Source organism: Dreissena polymorpha, chromosome 7, assembly GCF_020536995.1.
Source record: "Dreissena polymorpha isolate Duluth1 chromosome 7, UMN_Dpol_1.0, whole genome shotgun sequence".
Taxonomy (NCBI): Eukaryota; Metazoa; Mollusca; class Bivalvia; order Myida; family Dreissenidae; genus Dreissena; species Dreissena polymorpha.
Window position 1 is genome coordinate 108749135 of NC_068361.1, and position 21075 is coordinate 108770209.

General features: G+C 34.9%; 1 protein-coding gene across 1 annotated transcript in view; it reads right to left on the reverse strand.

The window, feature by feature from the left end:
* The window catches only part of LOC127838511 (heat shock 70 kDa protein 12B-like), a 39121-nt gene extending 33897 nt beyond the window's left edge, over window positions 1-5224 (reverse strand). Inside the window, exons 1-3 of the mRNA XM_052366299.1 lie at window positions 4840-5224; window positions 4190-4315; window positions 3304-3455 (exon numbers count right to left, since the gene is read on the reverse strand). Coding sequence (XP_052222259.1) covers window positions 3304-3455; window positions 4190-4315; window positions 4840-5203 — 642 coding nt within the window. The 5' untranslated portion in view covers window positions 5204-5224. The remainder of the gene's footprint in view (window positions 1-3303; window positions 3456-4189; window positions 4316-4839) is intronic.
* Window positions 5225-21075: the final 15851 nt, after the last annotated feature.

The window sequence follows — 21075 nt, forward strand, 5'->3', positions numbered from 1 at the left end:
GCCCTATTCAGGCATTTTGTGTAAAAACTTAAAAAATGTAACCGGTACACTAAGGTACGACATTGCACCGAACATTGTTCCAAGCAAAGTTTCGAGCAAAAAACTTCCAAAACTGTAACACGAGAATAAACAACAAAAGAAATAAACTCAGAATGACAATAAGTATGTTTCCAATGTGATTGTCTTTCTGAATTGTATTTATCATCACAGTAATGGATAAAAGCAACGTTTGGATTATCAAAAGGTAAATGTAATATATTTTCGAGACAAGTCACTTTATACAGTGAGTCTTTCAAAATTATTGAACGTTTTAAATTCATCTTTACAGAAATATCGATATGTGGGTCTAATCTCTTACCAAAAAGACATTTTATTTAACATAAATTTTGGTACTGATTTAAGAAAATTCAATCATTATAAATTGATTTTGACACCTTAAAAAGAAAACATAAATTATTTAATTAAGTTTGGTGTCTTTATACAATGGAATATATTGCAATGGGTATTAAATGTTTATTGAAGTCTGATTCCCCCCATCAAACTCCCACGGGAGTTTTTTGTAAATGGACGGGGGCCCTTGTAAAACTCCCATTTAGGTTCATTGAAAATGGAATTTGACGGGGTCCCCGTCAAACCTCCCACGGGGGACCCGCCAAACCCCCCCCCCCCACGGGAGTTTAATGGAAAGGGAGTTTGGCGGGTGCCCCCCGTCAAAACCCCACGGGGGAATAAAATCTACAAACACTTCATTTTCTTATTTTCTGGAAAAAACTCCCGGAGATGAACTTTATCATCAAATAACTCTACTTTCCAAAAACATTTTAACTATTTTTTTCAATTATATGTATGTACTCAATGCCCTCTACAAATATGCAAAATTTATTACAATTTGTTCAATAAATAAAAAAATCAGTTTGCAAATAATCTGGATTTGCAAACTTAATCTGGATACTGTTCCATACTGACCAAATAAAAATTAAACTTACAAAATAAATAATTATTCACGTTAAATAAACAACTTTTGTTTCACAAAATTTCTTTCACTTCACTTAGAAGTCCTTAAACTATTTGTCAAGCTGGACCAAAACCTTGAAGGTGGCCTCATGTTAATCACATTTCACCATGTCTCCTTTAGTTAAAAACGTGTACGAAAGTTTGTTTGTAATATTTTCAATACATGGTGACGGTACGGACAAGTTTTGGTACACGCTTACAGACTCCCGGGACAGAGTGATTCCAATGTAGCTAACCTGTTGTTAGTGGAAAAATAACAAGACCTGTGCCTAGAAGCGCGCTCGACTATTCTTCCGTTTTGATAGTTTAATAAACATTTTCTTTAAGTCAACTGATGCAATTATCACAAATGCATAGTTGAAGTGGAATATGTAGTAGTTACCGGTATTTAGTATACACAATTTAAAGGTGAACATTTATAAATTAGAACAAGAAATGTGACCATGCAAAGAAACGATAATTTCAGCTGTTTACCAATCAATTTGTTGAATGTAATTAACATTGCATACAAGCTTCCTAAAAAACAATGACACCACAAAATTTTCAATATTACTCCCATTACTTTAACATATAACGTATCAGATTTTTTGCAAAAAAAAACACAACAATTTTCTATTTAGTATCAATGCCTTTGACAAAATTGGTGCAGAATACAATCCCACCCAAGGACTGCATGTAAGCTACCTACAAACTACAGCACAATACCTCCATCCAAACTAAATTTATCGAGCGGAAACTATGCCAGTTTTCTAACAGTAGCATAGACCCAACCGGCTCTCAAAAGCAATCCTTTTCTAGATCAGCCTGTACCCTACATACACACAATTTCAGTACAATATCTGCACGACCTTAACCTTGACTAAACTTGCAACAAGTTCAACCGCATGCTAGGTCTCTTGAATGAAGAGGTTAACCTTAACTTCTAAAGTATAAAACGTGCAGTGAGTGGTATATTTCTGATAAGTTGTTGGTAAGAGTTAAGTGCATTTGACAATGACCTCGAATGATGAACCCGAAGACATGTCTGCAGTTTTAATTAAGTATATGTCGCAGTTTCAGTGATGCCGCTTGTTGTCCGCAAACATTGACCTATATTTTATCTTTCATGCAAACCTTATCCGGACTTTTATAAACGAGGGCAGATTAATATGTCTAGGTCATGGAAAGTCCATAAAGACCATGTATGATCAGATGGGTTAAGATTCATTTAAATATAAGCAAAGAATTGTTACAAGTACAGTTTAAATTTTATGCATGTAGTGGAAATAGTAATATGGAGATGTTGGAAGTCTATTTTTACCAATTGACTTTGTACAAAAGGAGTATATGTATTTCTTCTAAATTGCAGGTCTGAATCATGGAACTTTGTCAGTGACTTCACACAATTTTCCCGGCATATTTGTAAAGTTTAAATTGAATGCGTATAGAAAAAAACAGTAATATGGTACGTGTCACGCTTACTTTCAACAGACCATTACATGGACGCCGTCGCTAACGTTTGGGTAAATAATGCAGCTCGGACTATTAAGTGAATAGTCGAGGAAAACATAACAACGCAACTAAACCTTAATATCCCTATGGCAAACGTACATGAGCATTGATTATGACACGTTCACATTTATATTGTTGTTATCATATTCTAACATTTCTCCACTGACTTACTGTTGTGGGTTATACCACATGGCCTTTACTGCCAAATTCTAACCGAAATTTAAATACATAGATGCAAATTGTAAGAACGGTCAATAACAAACCTATTAAATAATGCTTAAAGGGGCCTTTTCACAGATTTTGGCATGTATTGAAGTTTGTCATTAAATGCTTTATATTGATAAATGTTAACATTGAGTTTAGAAATCTTCAGTAATAAAACAAGAATACAATTAAAGAATAAAAAAGTAACCCTCAACGAGGCTCAAACCACTGACCCCTGGAGCTAACGAGCAAAAGTCTACCGGTATATCCACTACACCATCCGCTCTCATAACATATCAAATGTATTTTTGACTTTATATATGCAATCCTCGTAGTATCAAAAAATACGACGACAACAACAGAATTCTCCAAATTATTAATTCATTTCGCGTTGCAACGCTTTATAATTTTCAGGTTTTTAAATCGTCAAAAGATGCACATAATGGATATTTTAGAGCATGGTTAATGTTCAGTATTACTGTTGTCTTACAAATATCATAACTTCAAGGAAAATTTGCGAATCTGAAACATTTTTTTTTCAATTTTGTCAATTGACCAAAGTGTGAAAAGGCCCCTTTAATACTGTGATCGTACCATGTTTTCGTTAAGATCCAACCAGAAGCGTTCGAAGTAATACCAATCATTTTGAGTTCCATTTTCCGTGAAATCTGCATATTTTTCTTCTGCATCATAACCAAAGGATTCAAGTGTTCTCCCATCAGATTGGATAAGCAAACTTGTAGGCACTTAGTAAAACAAATATATGTCCTTTATAATCACAAACCAGTTGAAAACACTTTAAAATAAAGTTTTCATGACAGTTATGTATTTATGAACTTCTGTCTAGATGGCTACATATCGCACATCTGAGTTATGTTTTATACAACATATTTTTGTCATTTTTGTCTAATTAAATCAATTGAACGAACAGGGTGTCAACATGAACAATAGTTCAACACATTAAGTAGGGGACTTATACAAATGTAATATGTTAAATATTACATCTCTACGCTAAGCAAAACCGTGAAGAAAAAAAGGCGAAAAAGATGTAGCTATATAATATATTAATCATGTGATTAAAGAGGCGAAGACAGTTTCTATCGATATGAACTTATTTAAACTGTGTTGATAACCAATATTCGATTCCCAATACCAAATAGCAAGATAAAGATAAAAAACATTCATTTTAAAAATCCATAAATTAGCTCTGAAAAATATATGCAGCAGACCAGAACGAATTGAACAACTGACCGAAGGCTCATTTACCTACAGCGTTTCGCGAAAATTTGTAGGAGATGTAGTAAAAGAACTTGTTGACTATGGACAATACACGACAAACGCCGCCAAAAGGCAACCAACCATACAAGCTCACTCTCGGCCCAGCCGAGCACATGAACAATAGCGAATACGTATATTGTTGCACAATACAGCCCGGATTGTACATCATGTAGCAGTCCATATGATAGCGATCGTACATTACCTTTGATACGGACGACATCACGGCCGAAAAATTCTATAACCCTTGGCGCACTGTGGGATATCAATGTCCACGCTAAATTTGTATATGTCACTCCAAGACTTATTGCTGCGGTAACAATACAATCATCTACAAGTATAAAATATGTTAACATAAGTAAGAACAGCCATCATTCACAATACAAATGTGCGTGAATTTTACTATAAATTCGTTTCTGTGTTATATCGTGAAAAACAAGAATTGAAAACACGAACAATAAAATCGATTCGGAAACACTCAACCTTTTTTTGATAGACTTCAATGATATTGTTTCATTTTTGAGAATCAAACAAATGGGCTTCTGCTTTAAGGTGCGATGTACTTGTGATTTAACAAACACGCAACTTACAATTCATACAAAGTGCTCGGTCGAGTGTCTTGAATTTTCAAAACGCCCTCGTGCATATAAAAGGTCAGTCAGCGCAGTGTCTTTCGCCAATACATTTGTTTTGAAAAACGTTTTTCCCACCAGCCATTACTTTAACAATTATGTCTCCCGCCACATTGCGATTCCTTTATACCGTCATGTACTAGCTTTTATTGCTAGTGTTAAAAGATTTTGTTTCAATTAGTAGGACAGCCTGTGAAAGATATAAGTTATACAAGCAACTTACTATTTACATAGAGCGTTTGTTGAGGTGTCTCGATTGTCCCAAACGCACCGGTGGATTGTAAAAAGTCAACCAATGCAGTGTTTTTCATGAATCCAAACTCTGTAAAAGGCGTTCCTTTCCTTGCCTCTTCAATAGAATTATTGATGCACTCCAATTGCGATTTCATCGTTTTTACCGCCATGTACAGCTGAATATCATGAGCCGCTGAATCGTTTAGAGATTTGTTCATGACGCTTAGATGGGAATATGCAGTTTCTATTTCGCCTTTTATTTTGTCAGCAACATAATTGTTTGCTCGCTTAAAATCTTGCATTTTGTCCAATAGTTCCTTTTCTTTGCGTTCAATTAATACATTTATTTCCATTTGAAAGTTTTTAATTTCTTCAACTTCATTGATATTTTCTAATTCTGTTCGCATTTCCTCCAACTTCGTCTCAATATATTTAGTAGAGTCTTCCATTTGTTTCTTTAATTCCAAGTATTCGGCTTTGTTTTGAAAGTCGGTTGAAGCTTCTGGAATATACTCTACCTCACAGGTGCGATGTTCGAGTGTTATACAAACAGAGCAAACGAGATTTGCGTGAAGTTTGCAGAAGAATTTTATTATTTCGTTTTGATGTTTTCTACAAGGCTCAGTGCATTCGAACAAACGTTTTTGCGTTTTCTGGTGTTGAGAAGGCATGTTGGCTTGATCAAGGACTGAATGTGTACGCGATACAGCAAATTTTTTATGATCTTTAATGCACGTGCTGCATAAATATTCGTCACACTGTAAACAAAATCCATTCGCAAAGCTTTTTATACAGTCTGTGGAACAAGGTTCGCAGTATATGTCTACATCATCGGACGCGTTCGTGACATCTGCCTCTTCTGTATTTTCTTTAAAGCCATATTCTGAAAAAGCAACGTGATGGAAATATTGACAAAAGTGTGCTTACAGTATTTCCGTTAAAGGTCCATAAAGCCTGGTAAACAATAAAGAGACGCGGTAATACTAAACATACTATAATTATATTCATACTTAAAACTACAATGTATTTTAATTAAATTGATATGTTTAAACTATGCTCAAGTGTCCTTAGTTTTTGGCGAATACATTTATTTGTTATAGAAACGCTTACAGCTGAACTTAGAATGTTATTTTGTTTCTAAACAAAACATCATGTCAAGACCGATATTTGAAATAACTTTTGACGTTTTGTTTTTCTAATTTAGAGTAAATTAACAATTGAAACAACATGTCATTTAACACGCGAGTCCATAATTATATTAAAACTATGTAAATAAAACATATTTGTCCGCTTGTATAATTTCCAAAAAAGTTAATTTTGAATTCAAATTGTTAAACCAAATATCTTTAACTTAGCCCTGATTTCGAAGACGTGGTTAAAAACAATAGATTCCTCTTTCTTCAAAGTCTAAATAGTTGTCCAAGTTAAAGGAACAGGACCCTGTCAAGAGTGGGAAACCAATATGGACAGGGCTAGGCAACCTACTTGTTCATTTGTTATCGTTCCCTTGACTTTAGAGTTGTTGCAGATCATTGAGACTTCAAACATCATCGACTGTATTTCGCGATTAACAGAACAGAACAGAACAGAACAGACAGTTTATTAAGACTTATACATAAGTACATCGTCTTTAATGCATATAATTATAAATAAAGTAATGTCACGTATCCTTATACTATAGATGGTTACCAAATCAATATAATGATGTATATATGTTAGTAAGTTAAATGACATTTCAGAACTAACTTCAATGAAATAACATTTCTAAACAAAATAAGAACAGAGATAAACAACGATTTTGACAAGGAGAAACATAATAATTTTAATGGCAGTAAGGACAATGTATTACAAATACTATCAGTGACTGCAAAGTGATACATACACTTCTTTGAAGAAAGTCAAACTATAATTCAGTGGTATTATTTAAAATAGCATTTCGTACAGATAATGCTTCCTTAACATATTTACACACGTTTAATATTTCAAATTTACAAGTTGATGTTAATAAACTATGGAACTTAACAACCGATGGATTCACGAAATAAAAACTTTTAATGAATTTTTGCCGTAGAAAACGGTAGCATGAACAAACACAAATAAAATGGAATTCATCCTCTATATTCCGTTGATTACAACAAAGGCAATAACGTTCTTCATGGGGGATATTGTTGCGTGAGTATCTTCCTGTCTGAATTCTCAGTGGATGGGCGGAAGCCCTTAATTTCACAAAGTATAAACGTAGACTCTTGGGTAATAAATCTAAATAGTTTTCATATTCAAGAGAAGTTTTAAACATTCTATACATATCTAGAGTAGAAACTCTATTCATATCACCAAACCATTCTTGCTTAAAGGTGTCAATAATTCTGCATTTAAATTCACAAACAAAAGCATGACTATTAGTTATATTTGTTGCTTCAAAAACATAGAAAAATCCGTAATCGTTTAACAATTGTTTAACATTTGCAACCCAATTGTTGCATCCCTTACTACAATCATTTAATGCTTGAATATACACAGTTTGTATAATAATATTTTTACTGTTAATAATTTTTAACCAATACTTAACAATGCGTACATATCTATTTACATATAATGGATATCTGCCTAGCTTATGCTTATTTTCACACTTAAAAATCTCTTGCAAAATTTTTAATGAATGCGTTCGATCTCTTTTGATTTATTGAAACTCCATATTTCAGAGGCATAACAACAAATAGATCCAACAAAAGAATCAAACAACTGGCAAAATAATTTCGGTTTAACCATTACGGGCAGGTCAAACGGGACCGGTATGTCTACGTGCAAAGTTTATCCAGCTTTGTGTATGCCTTTTACATCACTTGTCTCGCGGTATCACTTGTCACGTGGTACTTTGTTGTGCGCCACCTAGCTGATGTTTACATTGTCAACAAGCTGACCTACTTTCGTTTTTCATTGAAATACTATTTTCTGGGTGAAAATGAGTGGAATACTGGTAAGTGTGTTCATTCTCTTCGTTATGATTATGTTTTTAATTAAACTGTAGTAAAAAATAAGAACAAATCGGCACTTATCAACCTTTTCATCACTGTTTACAAATTTGTCTGTGTATCATAAGGTCATATAACACACTTTATAAAACGGTAAACGTTAACTAATTCCTATCAGTTTTGTTAATAGGTCAGGCTCAACACGTTCATTTAAATAATGAATAAAAAAAAGTATTGACAATGTTAACAATAAAGGCAATTAACCAGATCTGTTTAATTATTTTCCGAAATGGAAACCATTCAGAGACAAGAAGCCATATGACAGAAATCATCTCAAAAGGGCATATGCTGCTACACTGTCCGGGATGTCCATGCATCGTGAAGCCAGGGTGTATCAGGTGCCTGAATCAACACTGAGGGACAGAACCAGACACAATGTGTCGATTGACTGTCATCATGGGGCAAACAAACTATTCACAGAATATAAAGAAAGGAAGTTGGTTGACCATATTGTATACATGGCAGACATTGGCTATGGCTACTTTCTAATGGACAACCAGTCCATGGCATGGGACTATGCAATGTCTCTTCACAAGCCTGTAAAGGCAAAAAAACATCTAAGCCAGGGTTTGATGTATTCTTTTCTAACCAGATGGGATGAACTATTAAGGGCTAAGTCTGCAACCAAGGAAAACATTGACAAGTACTTCCAAGAGTAAAATTATATTCTCACTTAACAGTATCTGAAACAATCTCCACAAAGAATTTTTAACATTGATGAGTCTGGATTCTCAACTGAACATAAACCACCCAAAATAGTATGCGGCAACAAGATCAAACCTTAAGCAGTAACATCAGCCCAAACGAAAACAATCACTGTCATTGGGGCTGCGAATGCTCTTGGCAACCACATACCTCCCTTTTACATTTTTCCAGGGAAAAGGTGGTGTGATGAATTGCTGGAAGGTGCTGCCCCTGGATCACATGGAGGCATGACTGAAAGTGGGTTTGTAAATAGGGACCTGTTTGAAAGATACCTGAAAGGTCATTTCACCAACCATGCGGGACTGGCAAAGGGCACAGACAAGCCAACAACAGTGATCCTGTGTGACGGTCACAAATCACATGTGTCACTGACCCTGACTGATTGGGCTAAGGAACATTCAGTGGTATTGTTGGTATTACCACCCCATTCTAGCCTTCTCACCCAGCGCCTTGGTATTGGTGTGTTTGGACCTCTGAAACACCATTACAATAATGAGTGCAAAGCGTTCATGCATGCATACTCAGGGATGTCCTTCACAAGGTATGAAGTGGCTCGATTGACTGCAAGACCATACGGAAGAGCTTTTTCCCCAGACATCATCACAAGTGCTTTAAAAAAGGCTGGTATTAATCCCTTCAATCCCGATGTGATCACATCAACAGCTACAGCACCATCGTCCATCTACAAACATCCACCAGAAATGCTAAGAGATGATACAGAAAGTACAAGTGCTGAAAACTCAGACAACCAGGCCAATATATCAACTTATAAAATTAGTCAAAACTTCTTTGAGGATAGAACAATAACAAAAAATGTGACTGTAAAACAAAGAAAAAACTTCACACCACCATATAAATTACAATGAAGTCTTATGTCTGGTGAAAACATGGAACAAATAAAACTCAAACATCAAAATAAAATTCAGCTGGAAGAAAATGCCAAAAAAATGAGAAAATGCCTAAATCAAAGCAACCAAATAATCAAACAACATGTAAATCCCCAAAGGCAACACCATCTGGACTTCAAATCAACTGGGTCAACCAGCATGGGAAAGATGCTGAATCTGATACTGATTGTGATGATGAGGATCAATCTGATCTATGCTGTGTATGTGGCAGGTCGTCCCCTTCGCAGCTAAAGGACATACACACACTAGTCATCATTAAATGGGGCCAGTGTGACAAATGCCAACACTGGGTCCACTTTACATACTGCTGTGATGTGAGGGTCCTGAGAAGAGACATCACATTTTGTGCATTAACTGTTCTGCAATGTGCATTCACTGTTCTGCTAAAGAATGAATGACACACGCTGTTTTATCAAATAAAACAATAAAATGTATGCATAAACTTGAAAAACTATAACATATAAACATTGATATCCCTTTGCAATGAATATGGTAATGAATTTGAAATTTCAGTGTAAAATAACCTTAATTATGTTATGGTAAACATGTTTGACCTAATAACCTCGACTCATGTGATGTCGTAAACTAGGACAAGATGGCCGATAGCCATTCGTATAGTTCAGCGTTGTTTCGTTTTCTTTGTTGATTTTATACCTTTTTTTTTTCATTTCTGATTAACATTATGATGGGATTAGATGAAAAATATTTCATTTGATTGGTAAGTTGTGTTTGGATGTTTTATTTCTATTTTCAAAAATAAGAATAAGTACCGCGACTCAACAGATGAACAGTATAATTGTACTTTCGATTTCATGACATTGTTCAAAAATTAAACTTAATTAAATTAATTGCGTTCAGTTAATCTATGTAATTTAACGTACTTGCATATGAACAAATATATTAATTAAAATGATCACGAACACTAACCTGCCATTTCATCGACTAATTCACACCAAAACGACGAACAAGTTCGATCTATAAACTATCAATCTCTTTCGCGACGGTTACATTACGTAGCAATACGTAGCAAGAGCATGGAACGATAACTCTTCGTGGAGATAAACTATGTGTAGTCAAATAGGTTACAATATACTAAATGCTCGTTTCATGTAGGTTGCTGTACTCTATAAAAAAATATCATAGTTGACTCGAAGGCATGTTTTACATCTTAAACTATTGTCCGGGTTTTATCTTTCGGAGATAATGGTAGGGCATAAATAGGTGTTCGCGACCGAGTCCCTGAAATTTATATGATAAACTTGGAGACTTTAGTAAAGCCGTGCACTGAAAAAGGTTACATTCTATTATGAAACGGCAGAAAAAAAAGTTGCAAAAACAGTCGATTTTGATAAGCGTCAAGTTCTTTTTTGGTTTGAACATGACATATCTTTTTTATTGCATAAATCGATTCCGCTTAGAATGGCCTTAAAGAAAAGGTGTGGTTATGGGGGTCTCTATGTGCAAAATGTTGCATTTATTTTCGCTCAAAGTTGTCGCTTTTACATTGAATTATAAAGGGAAACTATTTAGTATATTGTGACCTTAACGCAAACCTGGCCTAGTCACAAAGGAGCTGTATTTACAGAAAATCATCATTTTTGTGCTGGGATATTACGCGTATTGGCAAATTTCATGGAATAAATTCGTTTTGATTAATGAATTTAAGGAGCATTGTGAGTTTTTTAAGGAAAAAAATGCGTTTTCAGAGGAAAATAAGAGAAAAAACGTACAAAAACTCGTCTTGAGCATCTCAAATCGCAAACATTTGTGCTGAAAGAACTCATGAACACGTTTTAATAGTTGTTTACTTCTTTTTCTACATAGTTTGTAACAATATGCCAGTATTTTGACAGATTGTTATTATTTAGGGTAATCGTTTTACTCCTGAACGCCCGTTATAAATCAAAGCTCCGACCGCGAAAGCCAGATGGCTTATCAGGCGTTATAATCAAATTAATTTTCAATCATTTCTACGTGAAAGATCGGTCTGAAATTTGGCATGCAAATAGAAAATAGGTTTATAAGTATCGAGAAGTGCTTATTTTTCGCGATGTTAACAGTAAACGTTGTCTTATAGGTTACAATATACTAAATGCTCGTTTCATGTAGGGCTGTACTCTCTAAAAAAAATATCATAGTTGACTCGAAGGCATGTTTTACATCTTAAACTATTGTCCGAGTTTTATCTTTCGGAGATAATGGTAGGGCATAAATAGGTGTTCACGACCGAATCCTTGAAATAAGATAAACTTGGAGACTTTAGTAAAGCCGTGCACTGAAAAAGGTTACATTCCACTAAGAAACGGCCTAAAAAAGTTGCTAAACAGTCGATTTTGATTAGCTCCAAGTTCTTTTTTGGTTTGAACCTGACATACCTTTTTTATTGCATAAATTGATTCCGCTTAGAATGGCGTTAAAGAAAGGGGGTCTCTATGCGCAAGATGTTGCATTTATTTTCGCTCAAAGTTGTCGCTTTTACATTGAATTATATAGGGAAACCATTTAGTATATTGTGACCTCAAGCTCATTTCGTTCACGAATAATCGGCGTAAACCGGACAGATGCATTAGGTGGCGTTGCGTACAAGGAACAAACAAACGACCGGGCGATGTTAACGGCGATTGACTTTCGTCACACTGATAAGATAGTATGCAAACTGATCTGCGATTTAAATACATGTATAACATAACTTTACATAAAATAGTACACAGCTTAATGGTATAGGTGTTAAATAGAATTTTAAATTCATACATTAACGTGTGTCCTTATTTTGACTATACAAGTGATGGGTCAAATAAATAAAATCGCATTGGCCTGTTATTAAGTTAAATTAATCAATTCATGACTACTTATAAAAACAAGCCAATTCGTTGAATTGATATCCCCCGCCATATATATTTGTTTGTGACAGACGGACGGACGGACAAGGCCAAGTCAATATCCCTCCGCCTTATGCTTGGGATAATAAGCATTTTATTTAACTCATCATTGTAACAGTGTTTCAGTTCGAAAATGCGCGTGCGTGGGTGCGTTCGTGTGTGTATTGACGTTTATTAGTTCCCTCCGCGACTGAGGTTGCATTATATGGATCTGAAGTGTGTCTCAACACTCATACATTATTAAATTTCTAGACTCGCGTAAGTTGGGACGAATGTTCAATTAAAGCTGAAAATTTTCATATTTTGTCTTTTTACTGAAATATATTCCAATTTGATGTAGTCTTGTGCTGTAGGAGGAAGCAAGAGTACCAACTTGTCCGGTATGTTGCCCAGCATTCAAACTCACATACGCCGGGAGTAGTGACTGAACTCGGGTTTTTTAAGTCTTCATTCATATCATTCACTATGAAATTGTTTATGGTGAAGTTACTCACTATTGCGCTTATCTGAAAAAAGTATGAAATATTGTATGTACATTATAAATAGTAAACAACACGAGAGACAATAACGTGACAGTGTGGTGATAAAAACATAGACGTACTGGCAACGCAGTAAGACCGCCAATCTTACGATCTATCAACCCATTTTCTGAGTTTTCAATGCGACTCTAAGGCGACATCCTCAGAGCGATCCTTCGCCGTTCTAGCAAAAATGTTGTCAGTAGGTCTAACCTCTGGATTTATTTTGAACCAAAAAAGTTGCCACCTTCAGCGCTCCTGGTGATACCATGGTCATGCGGTCCAACGCCGACCTAAAGGCGTCCTTGGAAATTCCAACGCTTCCTGGATCGCCGTAGTAACGCAGTAAGAACGCCATCCCGGTGCGACAGGGGGGTTAAGTTGCATTATGCGGGTAAGGGCGATTAAATCTCGTTCTTGAGAAAAAATCTGTTCATGTCGTATTAACCAAGTGAATTCACCATTCCTACCTTCGATGCAATAAAGCTAGAAGCTGACAAATGTTCATTTTGTCTTTATTTTATGCATAAACATAAATAAATAAATTGCTAAAACTGTCTAATCTCAACCTTACATTACATGCGTACATTACATGCGTCCTGTTCGAACCTATCTCTGCTTCGTCGTTCCTCCATGCGCCGTTTCGTGGTCCGCAAGGACATGTAATTTTTGTGGCATTTTATATTGTATATATTTTGACATATTATGCCTTTCTGTGAATACATGTGCATTACGCTTAAAATCGTTTCTATAAACACCTATTTTCACTCCACACCTGTTCTGATGTTTATTTAATTAGGTGAGAATACGGACCCATGTTGTTCTTTAATCTCGGACAAATAAGACAATACATAAATGTCGTAATGATATGCCTTCGTTTCAGCTAATCATGCGTCATCAACCCGATAGTGAGAAAATTTTGCTAACAGAAGAATCACTCGACCTCTAGCTGATAAGATAATGTTATAAATATCAAATAAACATGTCCTATTTTCCCGGATAGAACACCGATATCTCTCAATACTAGCTTCATGACATCAACATCTAGGTCATTGGATCTCAAAATGAAAAACAACAGGCTGTTATCGACCAAAGGGAAAATATGATCACTTTGCTGCGACTGGGTTAAAATATGAGGACACGCACGCCAAGACGTTCTTAAATAAGTAGTGCATGTAGCTTATAAACTCACTTGACCAGTATTCACAGAGTTTCTTAAGGAATTATGAACTTAAGGTCTTTTTAAGTGAAATGATAGAAGTTTCTTCTTAAAAGCAAATGTATTCTGCTGATTAAGCGATTTAAAAAATTAATTTCAGCAATTCTTAGTAAATGACCTCAATACAAAAACAGCGACAGACTTAAAGGGGCCTATTCACGTTTTGGTAAATAGACACAATAAAAAAAGTTTCACATTCGCAAATGTTCAGTGTAGTTATGATATGTGTGAAGAAACAGTAATACTGAGCATTTACCATGCTCTAAAATACCCATTATATAAATCTTTTGACGATTTAAAAACCTGTTAATTATAAAGCGTTGCAACGCGAAACGATTGAATAATTTGAAGAGTTCTGTTGTTTTCGTTATATTTTGTGATACTACGAGGATTGCTTATATAAAGTATATCATACAGCATTCATAGTATGAGCACGGATGGCCGAGTGGTCTAAGCGTTGGTTTTTTACTTCAGGGGTCAGAGGTTTGAGCCCAGTTGAAGGTTACTTTTTTTATTCTTATTAATGAAAAACTTCAATACATGCCCAAATCTGTGAAAAAGTCCCATTAAGGAACTTTATAAATTTAAGAAAATTACCTCAAACGGAGCTTTGTAAAAGTGGTGTCAAACATGTTTAATTTTGCTTTTTGACTCTAAGTTACTTGACACACATCATTCTATGTATGGACTTGTGTATCTTGTCTCTACCCTAGTATCCATCTTGGCTGATGTATAGTTTTCATGATATTTTAATATTTTAAATATTTTTATTTAAAATACTAGTAATAACAAGAATCGAATAAGTGCTGCAAATATTAATGTCAGCAAATGCTTTATATACACATACAGAGTTTTTTTAGCAATACGTATAACAAACCTATATAGACCAGTTGACGAATGACGTCACGCGCACCTGCAAACTTTAAACTCCGCCCACGGGTTGGCAAAAAGAGGTGGATGTCATATAAGCGCGTATAGAGAAGGTTGACAAAATCATCGTTTTTATTGATGATCACGCACAATATCAAATATAATTTTGCTAATTATGTCTGAATAAACCCTTAGAATGCAAGGACATTCATTTTTGGAACGATTATATTGTTGTTAATATTTGTTTTTACTAACAACGAAATCGGGAGTGGAATATATCTAATAGCTCGGTGACCACGAAAATTTCTCTACTTGGCACTTCTTTGCGACCATTTTTAGTTCTAAACTCTCAGAACTTGAAATAATTTCAAAATATAATATATTTAATGAACAAAAAACAATTCAGGATGAAAACAAACAACAAATTGATCGAGTTTATGTACGCAACATAAATACTGATTCGAACCATTATATTTCTTTAAAAAACTTACCTTGTTACACATTAAATAAATTCTCTTAAATGTATATTAAATGTAATTGTTTTATATAATTGTTCACACCAATTTTGACACTCTTTATTGCAGCATTTTAACCCGGTGTTTAATTGCACCTTTGTTCGTCACAACCAATTATCTCGTTATGATCGGATACTGTCCAGACAAAGAAAACATGGTGTCATAAACCCAGGCACCTTTACTTGGATCCCTGCATTAACCACATATTGCAGACGAGTGTGGGGTCATTACACACAATTTATGATACCCCCATGTAATCTCTTGACATATTGAGCAGTCATTTAAGCCTAAATACTTGACAGTTGCTTCAATACAATATTTCAACATTTAAAAAAAATGAACACATTTGTCGGAAATGGATAAACAGGAACAAGTGCACATATATTAGCCAGTTTAATCATAAGGATACAGTGTTGAATAACTATAAATTAAAAATATTGTGCAATTTTACTGCAACACAACAGAGACGTAGATAATGTTATCTACGTCTCTGAACACAATTAAGGTATTTAACGCGTACCGGCAAATGTAAACTCCGTTATTTAATACGTGTAAAGATCGTACATTACTTTAGTGTAAGAAACACCATCGTGAAAAGAAGCAATCACAACATGGTTTACAATACTTGCGTTAAATAAATTATATATACATATATACATATTAAATATATAGATTTATTTAGCATAAAATGCTAGATTTTTAACACTCCTTAGCACTGGTAAATAGATTTCAATATAAATGCAAAGACAGGCTTTATTCCCGTTTGTATGCTAAAATTTATTAATATTGTCATTAATGTTAACGAAAGGAAAATTTATTCAATGGAAAAGAAAATTACCACAACATTTAAAATTGTAATGTATTCCGCATTTTAGGGCGCTGCGATATGTTTTATAATTGATAAATACACCTCTAACACTTTCGGTCGGTGATGAAAAATAACACTATCCTCATCACTTATAAATATAATCAAATTAATATATGTTTTATTTTTTAAATATTATTTACTTAAGTCTTACTATCAGAAAGAATAGGGCAAATTTATTGTTTTGTTTTGTGGAATTGTCAGTATTGAGTCTTTCGACCACGTTTACTCTGATGCTTATATCTACTTCGTGTTTTTATAAAGAGGAAATTACATTTATGAATGTACATTTATTGGTACTATTTTTAAGAGTTTGAATGTTTATTTCGGATTTTTTGTATCGATTTATTGACTAAACAAGAGTTCCGCGGTCGGAGATGACCGCATTGAAGCCGGATTTTTGATTTAAATGACAGGAAAGTACCTTTCGTGTTTTTGTCAATGCAATACTTAAATTACTGAAATATTGTTCAAAGGTCAAAATGAAATGTAAGTACTTTTCAAGGCATGAGCAAACCTTGTGTTATGTTTTGAATGCATGCATATACATGAACAACAATAACATTTAAGGTCACAGTGACCTTGACCTTCAAATGAATGACATTGAAATGAATGACCTTGAAATGACCAGTGGTCATCTAAGTGTGCTTGGAAACCTTTACGTCAAGTTTGAGATTCTAGGTCCAAGCATACCAAAGTTATAACAATTTTAACATTTTAACATTGAAGGTCACAGTGACCTTGACCTTCAAATGAATGACATTGAAATGAGCAGTGGTGATCTTCTAGTACTGGCCAACCTTTATGTCAAGTTTGAAGACTCTAGGTACAAGCATACCAAAGTTATAACATGGAATAAGAACTTTAACATTTTTACCTACCAAAGTTATAAGAACTTTAACATTTTTACATTCAAGGTCACAGTGACCTTGACCTTAGAATGAATGACCTTGAAATGACCAGTGGTCATCTAAGTGTGCTTGCAAACCTTCATGTCAAGTTTGAAGACTCTATGTCCAAGCATACCAAAGTTATAACAATTTTAACATTTTAACATTTAAGGTCACAGTGACCTTGACCTTCAAATGAATGACATTGAAATGACCAGTGGTCATCTTCTAGTACTGGCCAATCTTTATTTCAAGTTTGAAGACTCTAGGTACAAGCATACCAAAGTTATAACATGAAATAAGAACTTTAACATTTTTACATTCAAGGTCACAGTGACCTTGACCTTCAAATGAATGACCTTGAAATGTCCAGTGGTTACTTACTAGTTCTGGCCAACCTTCATGTCAAGTTTCAAGACTCTAGGTCCAAGCATACCAAAGTTATAACAACTTTAACATTTTTACATTCAAGGTCACAGTGACCTTGACCTTCAAATGAATGACCTTGAAATGTCCAGTGGTTACTTACTAGTTCTGGCCAACCTTCATGTCAAGTTTCAAGACTCTAGGTCCAAGCATACCAAATTTATAACAACTTTAACATTTTTATATTGAAGGTCACAGTGACCTTCACCTTCAAATGAATGACCTTGAAATGACCAGTGGTCATCTGTTAATCCTGGCCAACCTTCATGTCAAGTTTGAAGACTCTAGGTCCAAGCATACCAAAGTTATACCATGAAATAAGAACTTTAACATTTTTACATTCAAGGTCACAGTGACCTTGACCTTCAAATGAATGACCTTGAAATGACCAGTGGTTACTAACTAGTTATGGCCAACCTTCATGTCAAGTTTCAAGACTCTAGGTCCAAGCATACCAAAGTTATAACAACTTTAACATTTTTTATATTGAAGGTCACAGTGACCTTGACCTTCAAATGAATGACCTTGAAATGACCAGTGGTCATCTGTTAATCCTGGCCAACCTTCATGTCAAGTTTGAAGACTCTAGGTCCAAGCATACCAAAGTTATACCATGAAATAAGAACTTTAACATTTTTACATTCAAGGTCACAGTGACCTTGACCTTCAAATGAATGACCTTGAAATGACCAGTGGTTACTAACTAGTTATGGCCAACCTTCATGTCAAGTTTCAAGACTCTAGGTCCAAGCATACCAAAGTTATAACAACTTTAACATTTTTTATATTGAAGGTCAAAGTGACCTTGACCTTCAAATGAATGACCTTGAAATGACCAGTGGTCATCTGTTAATCCTGGCCAACCTTCATGTCAAGTTTGAAGACTCTAGGTCCAAGCATACCAAAGTTATACCATGAAATAAGAACTTTAACATTTTCGAGCACGCCGCCACCCCGCCCGCCCGCCCGCCCGACCGCCCGCCCGACAACATCAATCTATAAGCCGAGATTTTTTTCGAAAAAAATCCGGCTAACAAAAGCCCTTGATACATGTTTTACGTTTCTGTAACCAGTGTTTTTGCCAACCAGTCAGTGCGCATGCGCGGAAAATCCCGAATGTAAACAATAACATTCAACTGGTCTATACATGTATAACACTTTACAGTATAAACTTGCAGGCAAAGAAAAATCGTCACATGTACAATACGCCATTTGGTAACTTAAGAATTATTTTTCCAACTTCATCAGAAAGAATTGCTGTCGGCTATTGCTAATAGGAAAAAAATGAAAGGCGAAAAACAAGAAGAACAGAACACATGGGACAAAATTGTCACAAAACCAGGTTTTCAATTTGAAAAAAAAGTCTGATAAAGGGAGACAACTCAAACTGAACTGATTGTTTATAATTAACCCCCTTTGTTTCAAATATCTATTTTAGTCGTTGCGACCTTAACCTTGGAGATATTGACGTTATTCTTTCGTGCGACACACCGTCCAATGATGGTGAACAAATGTGCCAAATGATTTTTAAATATCACAATGAATGACATAAATATGGCCCAGAAAAGCTCATTTATGGCCATTTTTGACCTTTGAACACAAAGTGTGACCTTGACCTTGGAGATAATGACGTAATTCTTTCGCGCGACACACCGTCTAATGATGGTGAACAAATGTGCCAAATGATTTTAAAATCACACAATGAACTACAAAGTTATGGTTCGGACAAGCTTGTTCCGCCCGCCGACATTCGGCAATCTAATAACCAGTTTTTCCTTCGGAAAACCTGGTTAAAAAAGATAACTCAATAATTGCAGGACATCAAAAAGCAGTCATATTTTTTTAAGCACAAACTGCAGGTAGTACGGACGAGCGGACAAGTGAAATCCTTAATGAGACAGATCCACCCAGAGGTTAAAGAGGAGTTCAAAACACAAAATGCAGATAGTACGGACAAGCGGACAAGTGAAATGTTTAATGCCTTCCATTTCATGGGGGCGTAAAAATAACGCTATTTCGAAACCTCGGCAATATGCGCTGTAGAACCTGAGAGTAATAATTCTTCAAACGTGTTATAAAAACTGAACGCAAGATGTAAGAGTTGCGCACTGAAGAATGTGACGGACGGAAACACTAATGCATACACATACAGATAAAATGCGCCTACTTTGTCTTAATCCGTACAACTTTTGTCGGAAGAGGATAAAAATACAGCTTCAATCACAGTATTGTGTGCAAATATTAAGGCAGTGCTTGAATCAATCGTTTTGATACCCATATTACTACCATATTTGAACAAAATGATAACATCTGAACGATTAGGAACATAGAAAATGTATGCCGCCAATATTTCCAAGACCTAAATGGTAGCCTTTTGCGCCAGAAACCTAATATATGTGTAGTTTTGCACTCAAACCAAATAATTCGAAATCCTCTGCAAGGGGGTTAGAACTCGGACAAGACATAATCTGAAGGTTACCGGTAAGTGCTTGTTTGTGTTTGTTTAAATGTTGTCATCTAATTGTACTCGTGCTTCGTATAATAAAAAATCTTAACAATTGAGCAATTAAGTGAATGTTGACCTTTATACAGAAAATTTATTAGTTGAATGGAGTTCAAAGGGGGATATCTTTACAAATTTTATTATTTTCAAAGATCCGTAGTCAAACAGTGACCACATTTTGTTGTAAGTATATACAAGTGCTTCATTGTATGAATGCTGAGCATGTGTCACCATCCTGAACAGACTGAGAAATATCGCTTGACCTCGTTCTTATTAACAATTTAACTAACCCCAAAGCAGCATCACCTTTTGCGAGTAGGTACGCAGATAACATGCAATCCTAGTCCAAATGATCACAATCTAGCTTATTGTTAACCTTGAAGTGGAAAACAATAAGGCCTGGTTATCTAAAGCGATCATAAAAGTATCATAGCGCTGTCACATGCTTCAACATATGTGGAAATGTACGCCATGATCTTCTTAAATAATATACCTACCTAATAAACTCACTGGACGTGTATTCATAAAGCAGTTTAACGGAACCTGAACATAAGTCTCAACTTAAGTGCAAATGGTCTGATATTTTTTTCTATTTGAAAGAAATTGTTTTCAAAATACAATTCGATGAAATATTATTAACTAATTGTTAACATGTTTAAATGTGAAATGACATCCGCAAAAAAGCCAGCGATATTCATTGGTTTAATTAATTTTATTACGTGTTTTCATAAGGTGCTTTGTGCATATATAGTTTCGGGCATGTTTCATTTTGGTTTGTTTAATCCATGTTACATTTCATTTCACACATCACTCTCATGAACAAACGTGTGAACTTTCTTTTATTGCCACTACCTATCTTAGTCGGAGTATAGTATGAATGATAAGTAAATATTTT